General features: G+C 46.1%; 1 protein-coding gene across 1 annotated transcript in view; it reads right to left on the bottom strand.

Moving 5' to 3' along the window:
• The window catches only part of Lama3 (laminin subunit alpha 3), a 241,351-nt gene that overhangs the window by 158,506 nt on the left and 65,253 nt on the right, over positions 1–17,592 (bottom strand). The window contains exons 9-12 of the mRNA XM_035440276.1: positions 16,401–16,491; positions 15,585–15,716; positions 14,447–14,509; positions 5,316–5,450 (exon numbers count right to left, since the gene is read on the bottom strand). Of these exons, the coding sequence (XP_035296167.1) occupies positions 5,316–5,450; positions 14,447–14,509; positions 15,585–15,716; positions 16,401–16,491 (421 nt within the window). The remainder of the gene's footprint in view (positions 1–5,315; positions 5,451–14,446; positions 14,510–15,584; positions 15,717–16,400; positions 16,492–17,592) is intronic.

The following is a 17,592-nucleotide window of genomic DNA, read 5'->3' on the forward strand; positions in this document are numbered from 1 at the left end:
GGCACCCCTTCTCCAGGCACTTTTCTGATCTTATCGGGGATGGGTAGGATAGGGGTGGCCTCAACTCTGCTCTAGCCTGCCAATCTACCCAGTGGACTTTAGACCTTCCAGCACCCACTGCCCAGAGCCAATTTCTTACAATAAGTCTCTCTGCAACCACGCAACCTGGTTGAGGGTGAAACTTTGCCAATTCAGGTTCTTTCTTCTACTCCTGCCTTGGGGGAGTGAGTACAAACAGAAAAGTCAGCATCGAGGTGTCGGGGCACCTGCCTGGTACACATGGTGTACCTCTGTTACAAATGGGGAGTACAGGTTCTGGCCCTTTGGGCCACAGAGGCCGACCCAGAACACATGGTCACACTCTGGAGGTGAAAATAAAGAGTTGACCTTAAACACATGCTCTGTTTTAAATGGTGAGTCACTCCCTCTACACAGTCCTTTTATTTTACTCCAACCACCCTCAAAGCTGCCAAATTCCGAACACCAGCACTGGCAGCCCTTTCTACACTTTTGGAAACACTGTAACAGGCTTTCAGAACAGCCTTATTCTCTCCTTTGTTTTAGTCTGGGTCTTTTCAGTTTTTGAAGTATTTGCTTTCCCCATCTACCCCACATTGTTCAGGCCCTGAAACACTTTACTCCTAAGATGAATAAAACTGATATAGACTGAGACCCATCTATTTGTGGTTTGGATCACAAGGCACTCAGACATTTGCATGTATGTAATAAGACATTTTAGGGACTGGACTGGAGTCTAAACACAAATCCATATGCCATATGTATTATACAGCTTGAAGACATTTTAGATACCCTTTTTCTTTTTGAGACAGGGTATCAATAAAATCACTACAGAGCCCTGTCTAGTCCAGAAGTTTCTATGTAGACCAGGCTGGCCTTGAACTCTTGGAGATCTGCCTGCCTTTGCCTCTCAAGTGTTTAGATTAAAGGCATGCGCCCCCATGTCCTACCTTGAACAAAATTGTAATGCACATCTATTTTGGCTGTTCAAGTGGTCAGGAAGCTTATCCTTCATGGTTTCTACAGTCTCCTAGCCCAAGCACAGTCCTAGTCCACTGAGGATGCCAAACAGATGACTAGGAAAGGAATATGAGTGATGCTAGAAACCCTAGTTTGAGTTCTAACCTGAACGTGTCCCTCATGGCTGTTATCTTGAACTTTGCAACATGGCCACCAGACAAGTGTCACTATGAGTCAGCCACTCTTTTCACCTTCAGGACAACACAGACAAGAAGCAAATTAAAGTGCAAAGAGCCCATTATCACAGAAGTGATGTTTTTATTGCCCAAGATTTGGGAATTCTTCCTTTCTTGTAGTAAAATAAATTGGTACCTTCTCAGTCAAAGCCATGATGCCAAAAATATTTCCCATAATATATCTCACAATCCACTTCTTTGGAACTGGGCATTGGAGACGTTAAACCTTAGGCTACTCTAAGCCTTTCCAAGCAACCACCATAGATGTTTTCTTAGGAGAAAATGAACTACAAAATGAAGGGCCAGTTTGAGGCAAACTGCGTAGAAGGTTCTCAGCCCCTAGCCACATGCACTTTGTTTGGCCTTGGAGTGGCTGCCAGCTTTCCCAGGGGCATCCCTTGACATCCCAGACTGGGGATCTTTAGGAGCATCAAAGGTCACTGTGGTGGGGTTTCAGGGCAGCGTCAATGCCACATAGTTCACACTCAGAGAAAATCACTGTTTGCACATCCCACTCTAGCCTCTGTTGTGCTACCTACCAGGTCAGGAAAAGGAAAGCAAACAGGAGGAGGAAGAAGGGACAACGAGAAGTGACGAGGAAGGGAGGGAGGAAGACAGAAAAGAGGAGGAAAAGTGAAGTGTGTGTCCCTCTGCCATCACCAAGCTAACTGAGAAAGTCATAGTTACTTTCTGTGGTTGAGGACCAAACACAAACATTCATGTAAGTTTTGATCGTGTTCAGACATCTTTGTCAGTCTTTATTGGAGATTTGATTCTATGAAACACAATTACAGAGTAGTTGAGTTAATCAAAGTAAAAATAAGAACAGTACAGCCTTGCACTTTAAAGGTCTGGAGGCAATTAATTTAATGAAAAACAAATCCAAGCCTGCAGTCTCAAGAACAGCTCAGAAGTGTTTGCTTTTTAATTCCCTTTAAAGGAGTTTTTTTTTAATGTCTGAAGCAATAAAAGGCATTTGGGGCGATGTTAATTTAATTCTAAATACGATGGATCATAAGGGGCCTGCAAGATGGGTAAAAGCACCTATCATCAAGCCTGATGACCTGAGTTCAATCCCTGGGACCACACATAAAAGCCAGATGCAGGCAGAGAGATGGTTTAGCCAGTAAAGGAACTTGCCACAGAGCCCAGTGGCCTGAATTTGATCCCTGGGACCCACATAGTGGAAGGAGAGAACCAACTCCCAAAGGTTGTCCTCTGACCCCACATACACACAACACAAGTGTGTGTGTGTGTGTGTGTGTGTGTGTGTGTGTGTGTGCGCGCGCAAGCAAATGTACACACACACACACACACACACACACACACACACAATAAATAAATAAATAAATAAATAATAACAGGTACAAAAGCTATTTTTGAAAAGAAAAAAGGCAAGCACAAGAGAAGGGGAGACACAGAATGTTCTGTGGACTTCTCCAGAGTGCTTCAAGCTTGAGGTAACAAACTTCAGGGTAGCCCTGTACACCACCTCTGGAACAAACAGTGTTTCCTATGCAACTCAAACAACAGTCAGTGAGTGTCAGTCTTCTGGGAAGGAGGACACATACTCCCATCGAGAGAAAATACAAGAACAAAAACTTCAGCTTTATGCCAAGGCCTAAGCTGTGCTCTCTGCCCTCACATTCCCAGCAGAACTAAGGAAGGAATGGAGGAGGAAGGAGGGCTGGGGGAGAGCACAGGATTTATCTACCTGGCTTGCCCTGTGAGCTTCTCTCCCTCCACCTGGAATACAGACAGGAGCCTACGGAGGCTGGAAGCAGCCATTCACAGCAGGGACCAGAGTCTGCTTGTAGGGAGAAACCCTGATTATAGGTATCGCTGACCACGCCAACTTGGTCGTGGTCACAGTTATGTAACAAGGGTTTAAGAAGGAGGAAGGCAAGCACACTGCTCTCTCTTGCTTGGCTGAGCTGACTAGGAAGCATTTCTGGGTCCGTCCTGCTCAGGTGCAAACCTGGTCACTGGTTCACTTGCATGAGTATTTTCCCCTAATAAACTACCGGTTATTAACCTATCTCTGACTCTACTTTGTAATCACCAATATCTGCTATCATTCACTAGCCATTGGCTGTAAGCATGCCTTGTCAATTTAATGCTTCCAGTGAGTGCCAATGGCTTTGGAAGACCTTAGGAGCAAAGGTCCAAACACACTGTGACTCCAGCCATTTAAAACAGGGAACAAGTGGCACTATCATTTGCCTCATTGCCAAAGAATAGCACATCAGTCAGTCAGGTGTCAGCTCTCCACGAAGAAAGTGTTAAACCTGAGCATTTCTTAAACTAACTCAGAGGTAGAAGGATGATGTTTGTCAGAGCACTGAGGACCTACCACAGCTTTTGTCACTCCTTGGTTGTGGCACCACGATTTTGCCTCAGAGGAATCTGCCCTTCTGGCTCCATCCATGAGGCCAGGTATGTTTATTCTACTTCTGGCCCCATGGATTTCATAACTGAGGCTTGGCTAATAAGCATCATCATCCCAAGGCCATGGGACTGATTCCATTAGTGCAAATCTTTGCAGTGTCCCTTCTGATTTTCCGGAAGAAACAAGGGCTGCACAGAGAGGGGATGAGACAGTTTCAGCCACCAAATATTTTGCTTTTGCTGAAAGGATGAAGACTAAGTGGGGGCGTCGTGCACTCCAGCGGATTATACAGAAAAGTAACTGAAAATTCTTTGTCTACTACTCACTCCAGGAGGTCACACCTAAGATGCCACTGATAGGGAGAATGGGAGACAAAGATGGCTGTAGAAGCCTCCTCATCGCAGACCCATTCTAAATGCTTGGAAGAGGACCACGGGATAAAACAACTTGACTTCCTCACCCCCTTGTCCCTCTATTTGCACCAGATATTACTGCTCTCATATTCAATTAGCGCAAATGATGTGGACATTTAAATGGCCTCTGTGGAACAAAGGCCCAAGCCCCTTTTATTGACCATCTCCAATCACTTCCTTATTGACCAGCCTGATTTGTAAGTAGGCAAAATGTGCTAGTCAGTTTCCTGTTACTGAGACAAAGTGCTCAAGCCAACTTAAATCAAGGAACAAATGGTTTATCTGGGCTTTTGGTTTCAGTCCATGATCACATGACCCTCTTGCTTTGGTCCTGGGTGCAGCAGTTCATCTCACATTGTCACCTACACCACACATCAGTCCCTGTGCAGTCCCACAGGGAGTGGTCATATTCCCACTTCTGACAGTGACAGGTGGCCCATAACTAGAAAGGGACAGCTGAGACCTTCTGTGACTAAGAGAGGTAAAAGCTGAGAACTGACAGCAAGTGAGAGAGGTCCATGAGCAGAACGGGGTTGGGGTAGAAAAGGAAGGGTCTGGAACAGGGCATTGAGACATAAAAGCAAACAGGGCAAAGAAGCAGGACCAGGATTACAGGCTTTTTAAGTGATGCAGAGGAAGAGGGGGCAGAAACAGCACGGAGGAATTCTAACTAACATCCGGGCAGTCCCTCCCGGGTACCAGAAGCTTTGCTCATCCATGTACAGGTGACAACATTACACGGTGATCAAGTATCGGGAACTGTATATGTCTGTGAGGGACTGCCCTGATTGCCTTAGTTGACATGTAAAGACCCATGGCAACATGGGCTATACCTTTTGGTAGCAGCCTAGATAGTGGATGTAGAAAAGGGAAGCTTTGATTTTCACTGGCTTGGACTTCATTCTCTCTGGGAAGTTAATCTACCTGGCTGCTGCTGCTCCAGGACCTCAGCACCAGATTGGACTGCTGAGACATCCAGCCTGGTGGTGCCCTGTCATCCCTGCCTCCTTCTACCCACCTGGCAGGTTCTAAACCTACAATACCACTCTTTAGGGCCAGGACTTGGACCCAATGAGCTGACTGCACAGTCCAGAACCTGGCTACCACCTGGAGAAAGAATGGAGTGAAAGGAACAAAAGAAAAGGCTCAGAGGACAGAGAAATGTCAGATCCGTATAGAAAGTGGGGTAGCTGGTTAAACCACAGGCTATGCTGCTCTGCCAGAAAGCTTCTGTGCTTCCTCAGGGGGAGTTCAACCTGGGAGACAGGTGACCAGCATTTCTGTATTTTACCCACTCACCTTGGCATATAGGGAATGAATAGGAGCCCAAGCGGCATGAGTCACACCGGGGACCCTCAACCCCAGGGCGGCACAGGCACCTGCCATGGTCGTCACATATTTCTGGGAGAACACCTTCCAAGTTACAGTCACACCCTGCAAAGAAAGAGAGTGTCAGAGAGGCCACTGTGCCCCTATGGACTTCCTGTTTCCCCTACCAGATTGGCCTGTGGGCAAGCCTGGGTGGATCTCCTTAATTAGTGATTGTTGTGGGAGGGCCCAGCCTGTTCCATGGTGGAACCACCCCAGGCAGGTGGTCCTGGGTATGTAAGAAAGCAGTCTGAGCAAGCCATGGGGGAGCAAGCCAGTCAGTAGTACCACTCCACAGCCTCTGCCTCAGCTTCTGCTTCCAGCTTCCTGGCCTGACTTCCTCAATGCTGGTCTGTACCTGGATGTGTAATATGAAATGAACCCTTTCCTCCCCAAGTTGCTTATGGTCATGGTGTTTTATCACAGTGATAGAAACCCTAGCTAAAGGCTGGGCGTTGGTGGCACACGCCTTTAATCCCAGCACTCTGGAGGCAGAGGCAGGCGGATCTCTGTGAGTTCGAGGCCAGCCTGGTCTCCAGAGCGGGTGCCAGGATAGGCTCCAAAACTACACAGAGAAACCCTGTCTCGAAAAACAAAACAACAACAACAACAACAAAAACCCTGGCTAAGCCAGCCCAGCACCACTGCACCCAGTCTTCTCTGTGGGTTGTGGGGATCTGAATCAGGTCCTCCTGCTTTTGAGGAAGACACTTTACTGAGAGCCATCTCTCCAGCTCCTCCTATTTTTTTAAAATGAGGAAGCAACATAAATTCAATCCTAGAGTTTGTCAAACTTGGCTTTCGGGGTTTCTGTGGGATTGTCTCACAATCTGCCAGGTGCACATCTTCCCCAGAAACCATGCTAGTGCCAATACACCAATCAAATACATAGCCACCGCAGGACCTTTGCTCAGACTGTAATGTCCTATGTCTTTCCTGGCACAGCAGCTTTTCATCCTACACATTTCTACGCAAGTGCATGCTCCTCAGAAGGTCTCCAGGTCATAGATCTGTCTGTATAACTAGCTTCCATCCCCTCTGCTCTCCTTATTCTCCATCTTAGCTGGGTTCATTTCTTTCACTCAGGCTTTGAGATCACTCATTGGGTGATCACAGAATGAGCAGTCTGAGTGAGCCTTCTGAGCCAAAGTTGCAACAGGCTTTGCACTTTCTGCTTTCACCCTTTGGACATCTTGAGAACACCAGAGAAACACAGCCAGGCTCCCTCCAGGATGAGGGTCACATGGAGAGATGCCCACGACCCACGCAGAGCCCCAGCAAACACAGCAGAACTGCCAGCAGTCTATCTATACACTTGAAGGAAACAGCTTTTGCTGTCAAACTACTGTTTGGAATAATGTTTCATTACATGGAGACAGAGGAGTTAAAACCTGTTAGCTTGAACCCTGTGACACCATCCCAGGACCCCAGCGCCATCCACACAGCACTTCTTAGTAAATAGCATTTCCCAGGACCCCAGCGCCATCCACGCAACACTTCTCAGTAAATAGCATTTCCCAGGAGCCCAGCACCATCCACACAGCAACTTCTCAGTAAATAGCATTTCCCAGGAGCCCAGCAACTTCTCAGTAAATAGTATGTCTCAAAAATGAACTTCTTTTTTTGACTCCATTATACATGCATGAATAACAAAGTTAAACAAGAGCCCTGTAAGATAGGTATACATTTTCCAGAAAGGACACATGGGGACACAGTGTGTGTTGGGAATCACATCTGTCCAGGTCCTCCTGCAGCCCACCTGTTGGGCAGGACTGGTTCAGCCAAGCCACGGAGTCCTATGACATCATCACCAACCAGCCCATGGTCATCAGCAGTGGTTCCGGGTGATCAAGGCTGGTTTTTCAGATCAAATTTCTAAGTAGCGTTTCCCACACTCTGTCGGCCAGCCTAACCACATGCTGGTTAAGGCTGGAGTCCTGGAGGGAGTCCTCTTCATTGGACTGAAAGCAGAGGTATCCCAGGGTCAGTTGGCCATGTGCTACCCCATGCCACACGCTGTGGTACAGGACTGAAATGACATGGAATGCACTGGGCAGTACATATTCTCTAAGGACCAGCTGCAGACCTTCTCTGAGGAGCATGCCCTCTAACAGAGGCCCCTGGAAATGCAGTAAGAACCAGGAGAAGACAGCAGAAGTATAGAGACTTTCAATGTTCCTGCACTGTTTCTCTGTGCTCAGCCTGTGTGCAACAAGACACTCAACAGGAATGGTTTTAGACTCTGGGGGGATAGAGTCACTCATGCTGTCCCCACCTAGGAGTGCTTTGCCATGCCACACTCCATCATACAGGTGGACACTGCGGGCCATGACACATCTTGCTATCTGTGGCTGCTGCTACTCAAGGAAGGGGCTGACTTCCACACCTCATCTTAGTTTGAGGTTGTCCGGACCATCAAAGAGCAAGCCTGCTACTGGTCCATTCTCTCACAAAAGGACAAAGCTCTAGGGCAGTGGCTCTCAACCTCCTAATGCGGAGACCCTTTAATACAGTTCCTCATGTTGTGGTGACCCTCAGTCATAAAATTATTTTCATTGCCACTTCATAACTAATTTTGCTACTGTTAGGAACTGTAATGTAAATGTCTGTGTTTTCCAATGGTCTTAAGCAACCCTGTGAAAGGTTCATTCAACCCCTCCAAAGGGGGGGCCATGACCCACAGGTTGAGAACCAGTGCTTTAGAGACTGAGAAGGTGCAATACACCCCTCAATACACTTGCAGCACACTTGATGTGGAGCCTGTGCCTGTCCAGGCCCCTGAACTGCTATTCCAGTCAGACCTGATGGGGGATGAGAGTAAGAGGCTCTGTGAGTTGCTAGTCTTCACAAGGCCAGCATGGACCTTCACCAGATGCTGTCCTCCAATATTGTGCGTCCAGATACTCGACACTTAAAGGCTTTGGAGACCGGTTGCTAAGTGAAGTAAAGAAGTTTTCTCCAAAGGACATTATAACCAAGATCTCAGCTCCTCTGGAATGGCTGTACTCCATCCATATAGACTGTAGCTCCATCCTCACCTCATTGGGTACCTTTAAGGAGATGTGGTTATCCAGAAAGGAACATAAAGATGGCTCCCAGGCAATTCATCGCAAATCCTTCTAATGCCCAAGGAGGGTGAGTGTACTGGGAGAGCAGAAGGGAAGGGGAGCCAGAGCTCTTGACCCCTTTTGGACTGGGTTCATGCTTTAGGCTTAGGGTCCCCTGCATGCCCTGAATCCAGAGAGGTCCCCCTCCCCCACAACAACACATGGAGTAACATATTGCTACTTGGATGGCAGTCCCAAGCTAGAACAGGAATTGAGGGACCCAGCAATGAATTGGTATGGGTGGGCCCTCTCAGGAGGGCCACTTTGGCCTGTTATTCCTTGCTCTAGTCTTGAATAGTCAAGACCAGACACACACACGCTCCATTTGCTCTGATGGGCTCCCACTGAACTAGAATCCCTGGGTCACTAGAGTCGGCTGAGGAGCTCCCAAACGGGTGGAGAGGCACATTGGTGTGTTTCGTGCCTCCTCCTCTTCCTGGCCCAGCATGGCTTCCCATGTACACTTACTGGGCAAATGTTCTAGAGAGGACTGACTAGGGAACAGACCACCATCCCCAGTGAGAGAATCTGGTCAAAAGTCCGAACATAAGAGCCACGGACAGCCACAGCTCATGGTCTATCACACTCCTTATCAGAGCCACTGGCAGTCACAGCTCATGGTCTACCCCACTACCTATCAGAGCCACTGGCAGTCACAGTTCATGGTCTATCACACTCCCTATCAGAGCCACAGGTAGCCACAGGTTCATGGTCTGCCCCATTTCCTTTCAAAACGCTATACTGATTTGCTACCCCTGCCTCTTTCCCTGTCCTGACCTGGACAGGAAAGGATAAAAGGTTTTTTATTTGCTGAAGGAAAGCCTCTTAATCAGGACTCAGACCAGAAGGTAGGCAAGTCCTCACCTTCCGCAAGAAAGGTCTTCACCATGACCCACCACTCTCACAAGAACTGCACAGCAATTTAACAGTTCTTTGAATAATAATTCTTTCTGTAAATCATTATAGTAATAACTATGGACAAAAGAAAGAAAGAAAAGGGCACTCAGAAACACTGACTTGCTGGAGGTCACGAGGCCAGGAAGACAGAGGTGGTGTGTGCTCCCAAGTCCTCCTGATTTAAAAACAAATGAATTCATTTCATTATGCTGAGAATGCAAACTGAAAACAATTTTGAAATCAAGTTTCAAGGTCTATTCTAGATTAAGGCGCATAGTCAAACCAGTTGCATGCAGCAAACATTGCAGCCCCATCCTTATATTAATGTCTAAATTCTGCTGTGCTGCCTGGAGGGGACCTGGAGACTCAATCCCTCTTCTGATGAAGGAAGGACTCATGCGTGTTGGAAGCATTCTCCACAAGGGCTAAAACTAGATAATGACTTAAAAGATCTCTAAATCCATCCTCTTCCCCTCGCCCAAACCCTCGCCTTTCAGACAAAAAGTTAATGACAAATTTGTAGAGAAGCTTGGAGCTGAGGGTGCAATAAGTACCACCCTGTCAGCTTCTCACTGGTGTTACACAGCGGAGTCACCCAGGAGCCCAAGGACATATCTCTGCAGGCTGAGAAGGTCACAGGAGAGGGAACATTTCACTGTGAATTGCTGTCTTGGGATTACACTAGGCATTGGAGTCTATGAGGAACTTGGAGATCCCCTAGCTTCCAAGTTCAGAAATCAAAATTTACAATTGGAACAGGAAAAAAAATTCCCCCACGAATCACTAGGTTATAGTCATTTCATCTCAGAAAAGCCCCTGCTAGAGTTATGAGATAAAGAGAAAAACTTAGAAACAGTCAAACCTGCATAGCCATTTGCCTGATTTGAGTCTATTCTTTAGTGTCAGGAGTCCTTAACAAGTAAGTCATCCCTTAGTAATGATGGGGATTCCATGGCACTCACTAACACCTTATGTACTTAAAAACCCCGGATGTCCAAGCTCTTCAGCTCAAACCACACAGTATATGAAGCCTTTGAATATAACTTATGCGTGTATTTCACAGCAAGACTTATATAATATACAAAACAATATGCTTCTATACAGCACTAAAACTGATGAGAATTCTACAGGTACACTATAAATGCATTCTTACAACATTTGCATGAGAACCTGTGTGTATCGTGTGTATGCATGTTGTGTGGAATGGTGTACACATGCACCTTATGTGTGGGGTCAAAGGAAAGTTTGCTTTCCACCTTCTTGGGGACAGAGCCTCATCTCTGTGTATACTACACTGGCCTGTGAGCTTCAAGGGGTTCTATTGTCTCCACCTCCTGTCTCACCATAGGAACACTGGGATATGAGCTGCTGTGCCCAGCTCTACACACAGTTTGGGAATCCAAACTCAGATGTTCTTAATTGCCTGGCAAGCACTTTCCACACTGAGAATCCCTCAAGAGGCATTTTAAAATATATGGTCGATCTCCAAGAGGTCTGCAGAGGAGATGGGATACCCATGGACAGGAAGGGCTGGTTTTCTAGACTAATTGTCTCCATCTTAGCTGGCGATACAAGTCTCTAGTAAAATACTTTAGCTGATGTGGCCCTGGTGGTCTGTAAACTTCTGTATAAGATACAAATATGTCTGTTTTTAGAAAAATAAATTGTATTGGAACACAGCCAAGTGCTTTCATTTGCGTATTTGCTGTGGTTCCCTTCTAAACAGCAGTTGAGGACATACGACAGAATTCAAGTCCCGAAGCCCAGAAGTCATGCTATCTGATCCTCCACAGCAAAGCTTGACCACTGCCAGCCAGGAGCTTCTCCTAGCAAGGCAGTGCTCCTTAACATCCAGAGTCAGGACAGGGCTCCATTTTTGCACATGCCTGGTTAAGAACTACTATACTTGAGAACACAAAATCTTCTACAGGCCTCAGAGGTTAGAATTCTTAGGGGTAGGAAGGAAGCCAGGTTCATCCGGTGCTCTGCATCTGCTGGTAGCTTATAAATTTGTACTTCTAATATGCTCAACCAATAATTAAGTCCCAGACTTTGTGTTTTTAAAATGTATTAAAAGGGTGAGTCAGATCAATCAGTAAAGTATGTGCTGTGTGCCCATGAGGGCCTGACTTTGACCCCCAGAACCCATGTAAAATGCCAGCACAGAAGCATATACTTAGACTCCCAGTGCTGGGGAGATGGAGATAAGAGGGTCCCAGGGACCTGATGGCCAGCCAGACTAGCCAAATAGGTTACTCCCAAGTTCAGAAAGAGACCTCCCAAAGATAAGGTGAAGAGCAACGAGATAAGCTTGTCAATCTCTGGCTTCCAGATGCATGTACACTAAAGCATACATGTGCACATGTTCGCACATATGTGCACACATACAAGTGCACATGCACATGTGTACAGCTTGGTATAGACATATATACACAAAATAAATGATTAAAATGATTAATAAGCCAGCAAACTGAGGTTTGTAAGCCAACAAACACAGTTGTCTTTGAACTTCACTGTGCTAACACTTCTTTTCCACCAGGCTGGGTTTCAAGGTCTCCCTAGCGTTTTGTAGCAGATATCTGAACTTCTCTCTAAGCCCAGATACCTTTCTTTTCCTGTGGCCACCACAAGCTGCTTTGGAGAGAATAAAAAATTGAATAACAAAGAGATTATTATTAAGATTCTATAGATGGGAGATTTAAACATTCTTGTGAGAGAAATCAGCCTTTTGTACTGCCATGGCCCTAGCTCTAAGTTCCACTCTGGTTAATTTACAAATGTTTAAGAAAATGGTGGCTGATCCCTGCTGTGGACTTCATGCCACAGACCTTCCATGCTAAAGGGATTACAAACCAAGCCAAGTATACCCACCGTCTTCCAGCCCTCCTCCCTGGCACAGGGAGACCTGGCTTGGTCAAAGGAGTGGATAGAACAGAAAGCAGGACCAAGACAGGAAGGTAAATGAAGCCAAATGTAACTGATTTTGAGGGAGCCCCCTGCGCCACCCGACAGACCTGTGACATTTTCTAAACTCACACTCCTGGATGACTCTCATGCCTTCTTCCTCCGCACCAAGCCCTCTTCACCTTCCTCAATGCCCACTCCAACATCCATGCTTCTTATTTCACAGAACAAACAGACAGAGTACAGGATGCTTCCACAGATATCCATGGCTGCCCCTGCCTGTGCCTCTCCCACTCCGCAGACTACACATCTGGTAGGTAGCCTTTCTGGTTCAATAAAGGGCAGCTTCTCCCTTCTGTGTGCACAACCCAAGGTCCTGTAGTCAAGCCTGCATCGTCTCTTTCTCGCATAGTCTGTTCATAAGGTAGCCATCCCCCTTCAAGTCAGGCTGGTCCTCTCTGTGGAGAATACCCACAGCCTGCCCATCTACCATTCCTCCAGTGATGCCACTTGGATCTTAGCCACCATCATTTCCTCCTGGGTGGCTGCAGTGGCCTCCCACTGGGTCTCTGCACTCCCCTTCTCGCCTGCAATTTGTTGTCAGCACAGCACCCACAAGGATCCTTACAAGTAATGTCTCTCTGTGCAAAACTTTCCTATCTCATTCCAAACAAGAACTAAATATTTTCACAGTGGCTGCCAGTGGCCTGCCATACCGCCTCAACCTTTCCCTTCCTGGCCACCCTTCCTTCCCTCTCCTCACTGGACAGTCCTATCCTAAGGACTATGTACTTCCCCTTCCCCATGCCTGACTATTTCACTTGGTAAACCTCACTTTCCTGACCATACTCTGACATATTTTCCCCTACAGCACTCAGCCCAGACCATGATTGCTGTATGACTGCAGAACCTCTGCCAGGACGCAGGAGGAGCTTAGATGCTCTCACACCTCACACTACATGGGCTTCCCACCCCTCTCCCAGGGATGTGAGCACCAGGCATCTGGCCTCTCTGGGACCCTTGGTCGGGAAAGACACTATTCAGAAGTGGTGGGACATTTGAGGATTGGACATGGTTGAAAGAACTGAGGTCACTGGGGTGTGCCCTCAAACAGGATATTGGATCTCACCTTTCTTCCTATTTGCTTCCTGGCTGCCATGAAGTGAGCAGGCCTCCCCCGGCCATACTCTTCCATCATGCACAAAGCAACAGGGCCAACAAAGCATGGGCTTCCCTTCTTATAAACTGATTTTGTCAAACATCTTTGTCCAGCAACAGGAAGCCAACTATTACGCCAATCAGAACATAATTGTGTGTGTGTGTGTGTGTGTGTGTGTAGATACATATACACATATGTTGTCTCAATACACGTGTTATTGTTTGAGTTCTGAGTGCCCATCCCAACAAACCCACAGAAATAGAAGTTCAGAAATGCTGGGAACTTTTCTCTGTGCATTTATGATTAAGCCTTTAGCAATCAGACTTGTGTTTTGTTGATAACAGGGAAACTTGTAGAACAAATGACTATTATGTAGGTGCAGCACCAAATCCTCCAGTTGCTACTCATCTCCCCGCCCCAAAGGCTGCCTCCTAAATACATTTGCTCTCAACCCAGGGCACCTGCTTCTGGCTGTGGTGCTCCCAGCCTTCCTTCAGGCCATGCTATGGAAGCAGCTTGCCAGAAGGTACAGATAACTAGGGTCACTTCCTCCCTGCCTTTATCCCCAGGGAGTCCTGCTCCATCTCCTGATATTGTCTAGGAAGATGCAGCCCAGTAGGCCTGGATAATGTGCCTTTGCAGCGGCTCCCTCATTGTTCTTCTCACTCCTGTCCTGCTGTTTCCTGGCTTTGCCTCCCAGATATAGTATTTGCACTAAGTTCCTGTGGGTGGGACAGGTGGCCCCGTGGGAGAGGAAAGTTACTATGAAAGGTTTTTGAGCAAACTAGTTATCTATAACCCAAGCTCTATCCAGTATCATGAATTGGATAGTGCCCTTTCCAAGACAGATTACAATTGAGAATAGCCAGGAGACATCTGCAAAAGCCCCACAGTACTCTGGGAACTTTACTTGGACTTAGCAGTGTGCTCAGAAACCAGATAGGGAAAGGAACAAAATATTTTCATTGACATCAAATTCTAAAGAGGCTACTTGCCTTTTAAATTGCCAGCTACTGGGTCTTCTGGGCTCAGAGTGTAAACAGAAGAGGCTGGAATTCCTATAAAATAATTTAAAAGCACAGATTAAGGAGATGGTAGCATGAACCACCAAGTTGCATTGAGCAGGAAGAAGGCCCCTCCTCCCTTACTGAAAAGAGACATGCAGAGACTGATTTAGGGAAAGGCCCTGTGCTCTCTATGGCCAACATGCCTCATAACCAAAGCCAGGCCACATAGCAGATTAGCGAAAGGAAATGGTGGCATTTTACGCTCACAATTGCTAAATCACTTGTAACAGTTTTGCCAAAGAATAGCTATGCCTGAGCATGACTATAATTTTGCGTTGTTTCTTTTTAAACAAAAATTTTACTGTTTATTTTCAAAGTAGAGAGTAGCTTTTAAAAAATGTTTTCTTCTAAGTTTTTTTCCCTGAATTTTTGCTTATTCCATAAAAAAAAAAAAAATCTGCTGAGCCTATCCCACAGTCACAGATTCTAAATGGCTAAGCACCTGAAACAGAGTCCCTGGCTTTCAGACATTGTTTCCTGTAAATATATTTGATTATCCAAAGTAGGAATGTCTCCACAATGAAACGGATGCTGTTTGTATCATCACTCCAGGACAGCCCTGAACAGGATGGTCCCAGCTACCCACTTCTTCCAAGACACAATGCATCACACTTCTTCTGAGATAGAATATGTGTACATACATAGCCTATTTTCCTCATGAATATGTTAAAATATTCATTCAGATCATTGTAGGAGGACAGAGGGAGGTGAGGGCCCTGCTAGCTTACCCTCTTGTTCACTAGAAAAGAGAAAACACACCTTCTTGCCCCAACCCTACAAAGCATGGTGCTCTAGGTCTACCAAGCCACACTTAGGGATTATTATCAAATTGAATTTCACAGTATTTGAGCCCTGACTTATTAAAATGTGAATGTTTATTGTACAACACCAATCTAAACATAACTCTAAAATTTGCCTTGGCAACTTAGGAAAATGCTTTCATATAAAATACAAGCTACCTGGTCCTGTTTCTAGCCCCTCAGACACCCTCCATGACCTCCACTGTCACACACAAAGGTTGGCCATGGGCCGGAAAGTGGGACTCTCATCTACATTGGATACTTACTCAAGCAAAATGGAAAATTATAGTACCCATCTGCACATGTCTCACAGTTGTCACCATGGAAATTTGGCTTACAGTGACAGTGGCCTGACCCCTGTTCACAGTCATCTGCCCGTTCAGGATCACAGCTGCAAGCTAAAAGGAAAAATAATCACTAAGTGACAAGTCCCTCGCTGTATTCATGAGGCACGCTTGTCCCCATGCATCTCAGCCAAGCCCGTCATCTCAGACAGTCTGTGCATAGTAAGTACTCAACAATAGCCAAACAACATGATGATTATTAGACCTTCCTGGGCTTGTTACTATGCTGTTTTGATGTTAATTATATGACAAAGTTGAAATTATTGGAGATTATAAAAACAGGTCAGACCAGTAGAAAACTGGAGAAGCAATGTTTATTGCAGCTTGATAGATGACTGATTCAATGAATTAAGGGCTTGCCTAGATACTTTTGCTAGCATTTCCCTACTGTTATTAAATATATTTACTATGATTATTATTTACACATAAGAATTCCAGGGATCGCCGGGCGTTGGTGGCACACGCCTTTAATCCCAGCACTCGGGAGGCAGAGGCAGGCAGATCTCTGTGAGTTCGAGACCAGCCTGGTCTACAAGAACTAGTTCCAGGACAGCCTCCAAAGCCACAAAGAAGCCCTGTCTTGAAAAAAAAAAAGAATTCCAGGGATCAGAGGAAATATGGAATTTCCTTTGATAACACAGCTAGCAAGGGAACAGACTGTCAAGGCCCCTGGGCCTATGGCACCCTTGGGGCAGTATACACAGCCTGTCATACTCACAAAATTGACAGGAGACTTACGGACGCATCCATGGAGAGCATCCACTGGGACACCATAGGGCCGGTAGTAACCCTTTGCACACTTCTCACAGTTCACACCTGCTGTGTTGTGCTGGAGGAAACAGAAAGAAATTTACAAAGGATACTAGAGAAGGCCAGCAGTCTTTATTCTGTGCTAACCCACCACAGAAATAATTCTGTCACACAAAAATCAAAATTCCAAAGTCCTTAAAAACGTTCATCTTGACCCTGTGTCACAGGACCCAAAGTGTGTTATAGGACACTGATTTCACCTTGGCTCTGAAAGTCCCACCACCCTCGTGGGAAAAGAAAATAAGGAAAGGTTAAACAAACTGGCATCCCTGGCTTCCCCCTCTATAAACAAATAAATAAATAATGAAAATGCATCAATGGACTTGACACTTCAGCAAGAAAAAATAATGGCTCTCAATGTCCCTATAGTTTCTGGCCATCCCTACAGTTTTGCTCAGATGAACCAATGGGTGGATACTCACCAACCCTGGTTTTGGTCAAAGAATGAGATGGTGCATGAGAATTAATATCTTTTCCAATTTTGGAAGGAAAGCATATAGAGATCTCTGTCTCTAGTCACTGTAATTGTGTCCGTGTTTTTGTCATGAAACCATTCTCAAACATTTTTATTGTGTGAGTGGACAATGTAAGCATGAAGCTCACACACAGAGTCAGGTGGGCTTTTCCAGTCCATGGTTAATCAAAATTGATTACCCAGCACACATCATCAGTGTCCCAGAAATACATGGCACAGTTCAATTCTGTCTCCTCCTCACCTGGAAAAGCACTGGGACAGTGCCACTACTGGGAGGGCAAGCAAAAGCAAATCAATAAGAATGAATGCAATGCAATCCACTGCAATCCACATGGACCATGCACAGAAACAGGGGAGAACAAAGGCCCAGTGTGTGTCCTCTCCCTGCAGTGCTTTATTAACAACAGATCCTTGGTTTTTACCATTCTTGTCCTGTGGGCTAAAAACCTGAATCCACTTTAGCACCAAGGTCAAAAACTATGCTGGCCACCCTGCCAGCATCCATATGAACCTTTCGAGCAGATAAGAAACAGCTGCAGCCTGCCCACCCACTCTTCCTATCAAATGCCATTCACTTTCCACTCCATTGTTTGCTACTGTGTCTAACCTTGGCTAGCAATCCAATTAGAGCAGGACATGAGACCT

Source organism: Cricetulus griseus, chromosome 2 (assembly GCF_003668045.3).
Source record: "Cricetulus griseus strain 17A/GY chromosome 2, alternate assembly CriGri-PICRH-1.0, whole genome shotgun sequence".
Classification (NCBI taxonomy): domain Eukaryota; kingdom Metazoa; phylum Chordata; class Mammalia; order Rodentia; family Cricetidae; genus Cricetulus; species Cricetulus griseus.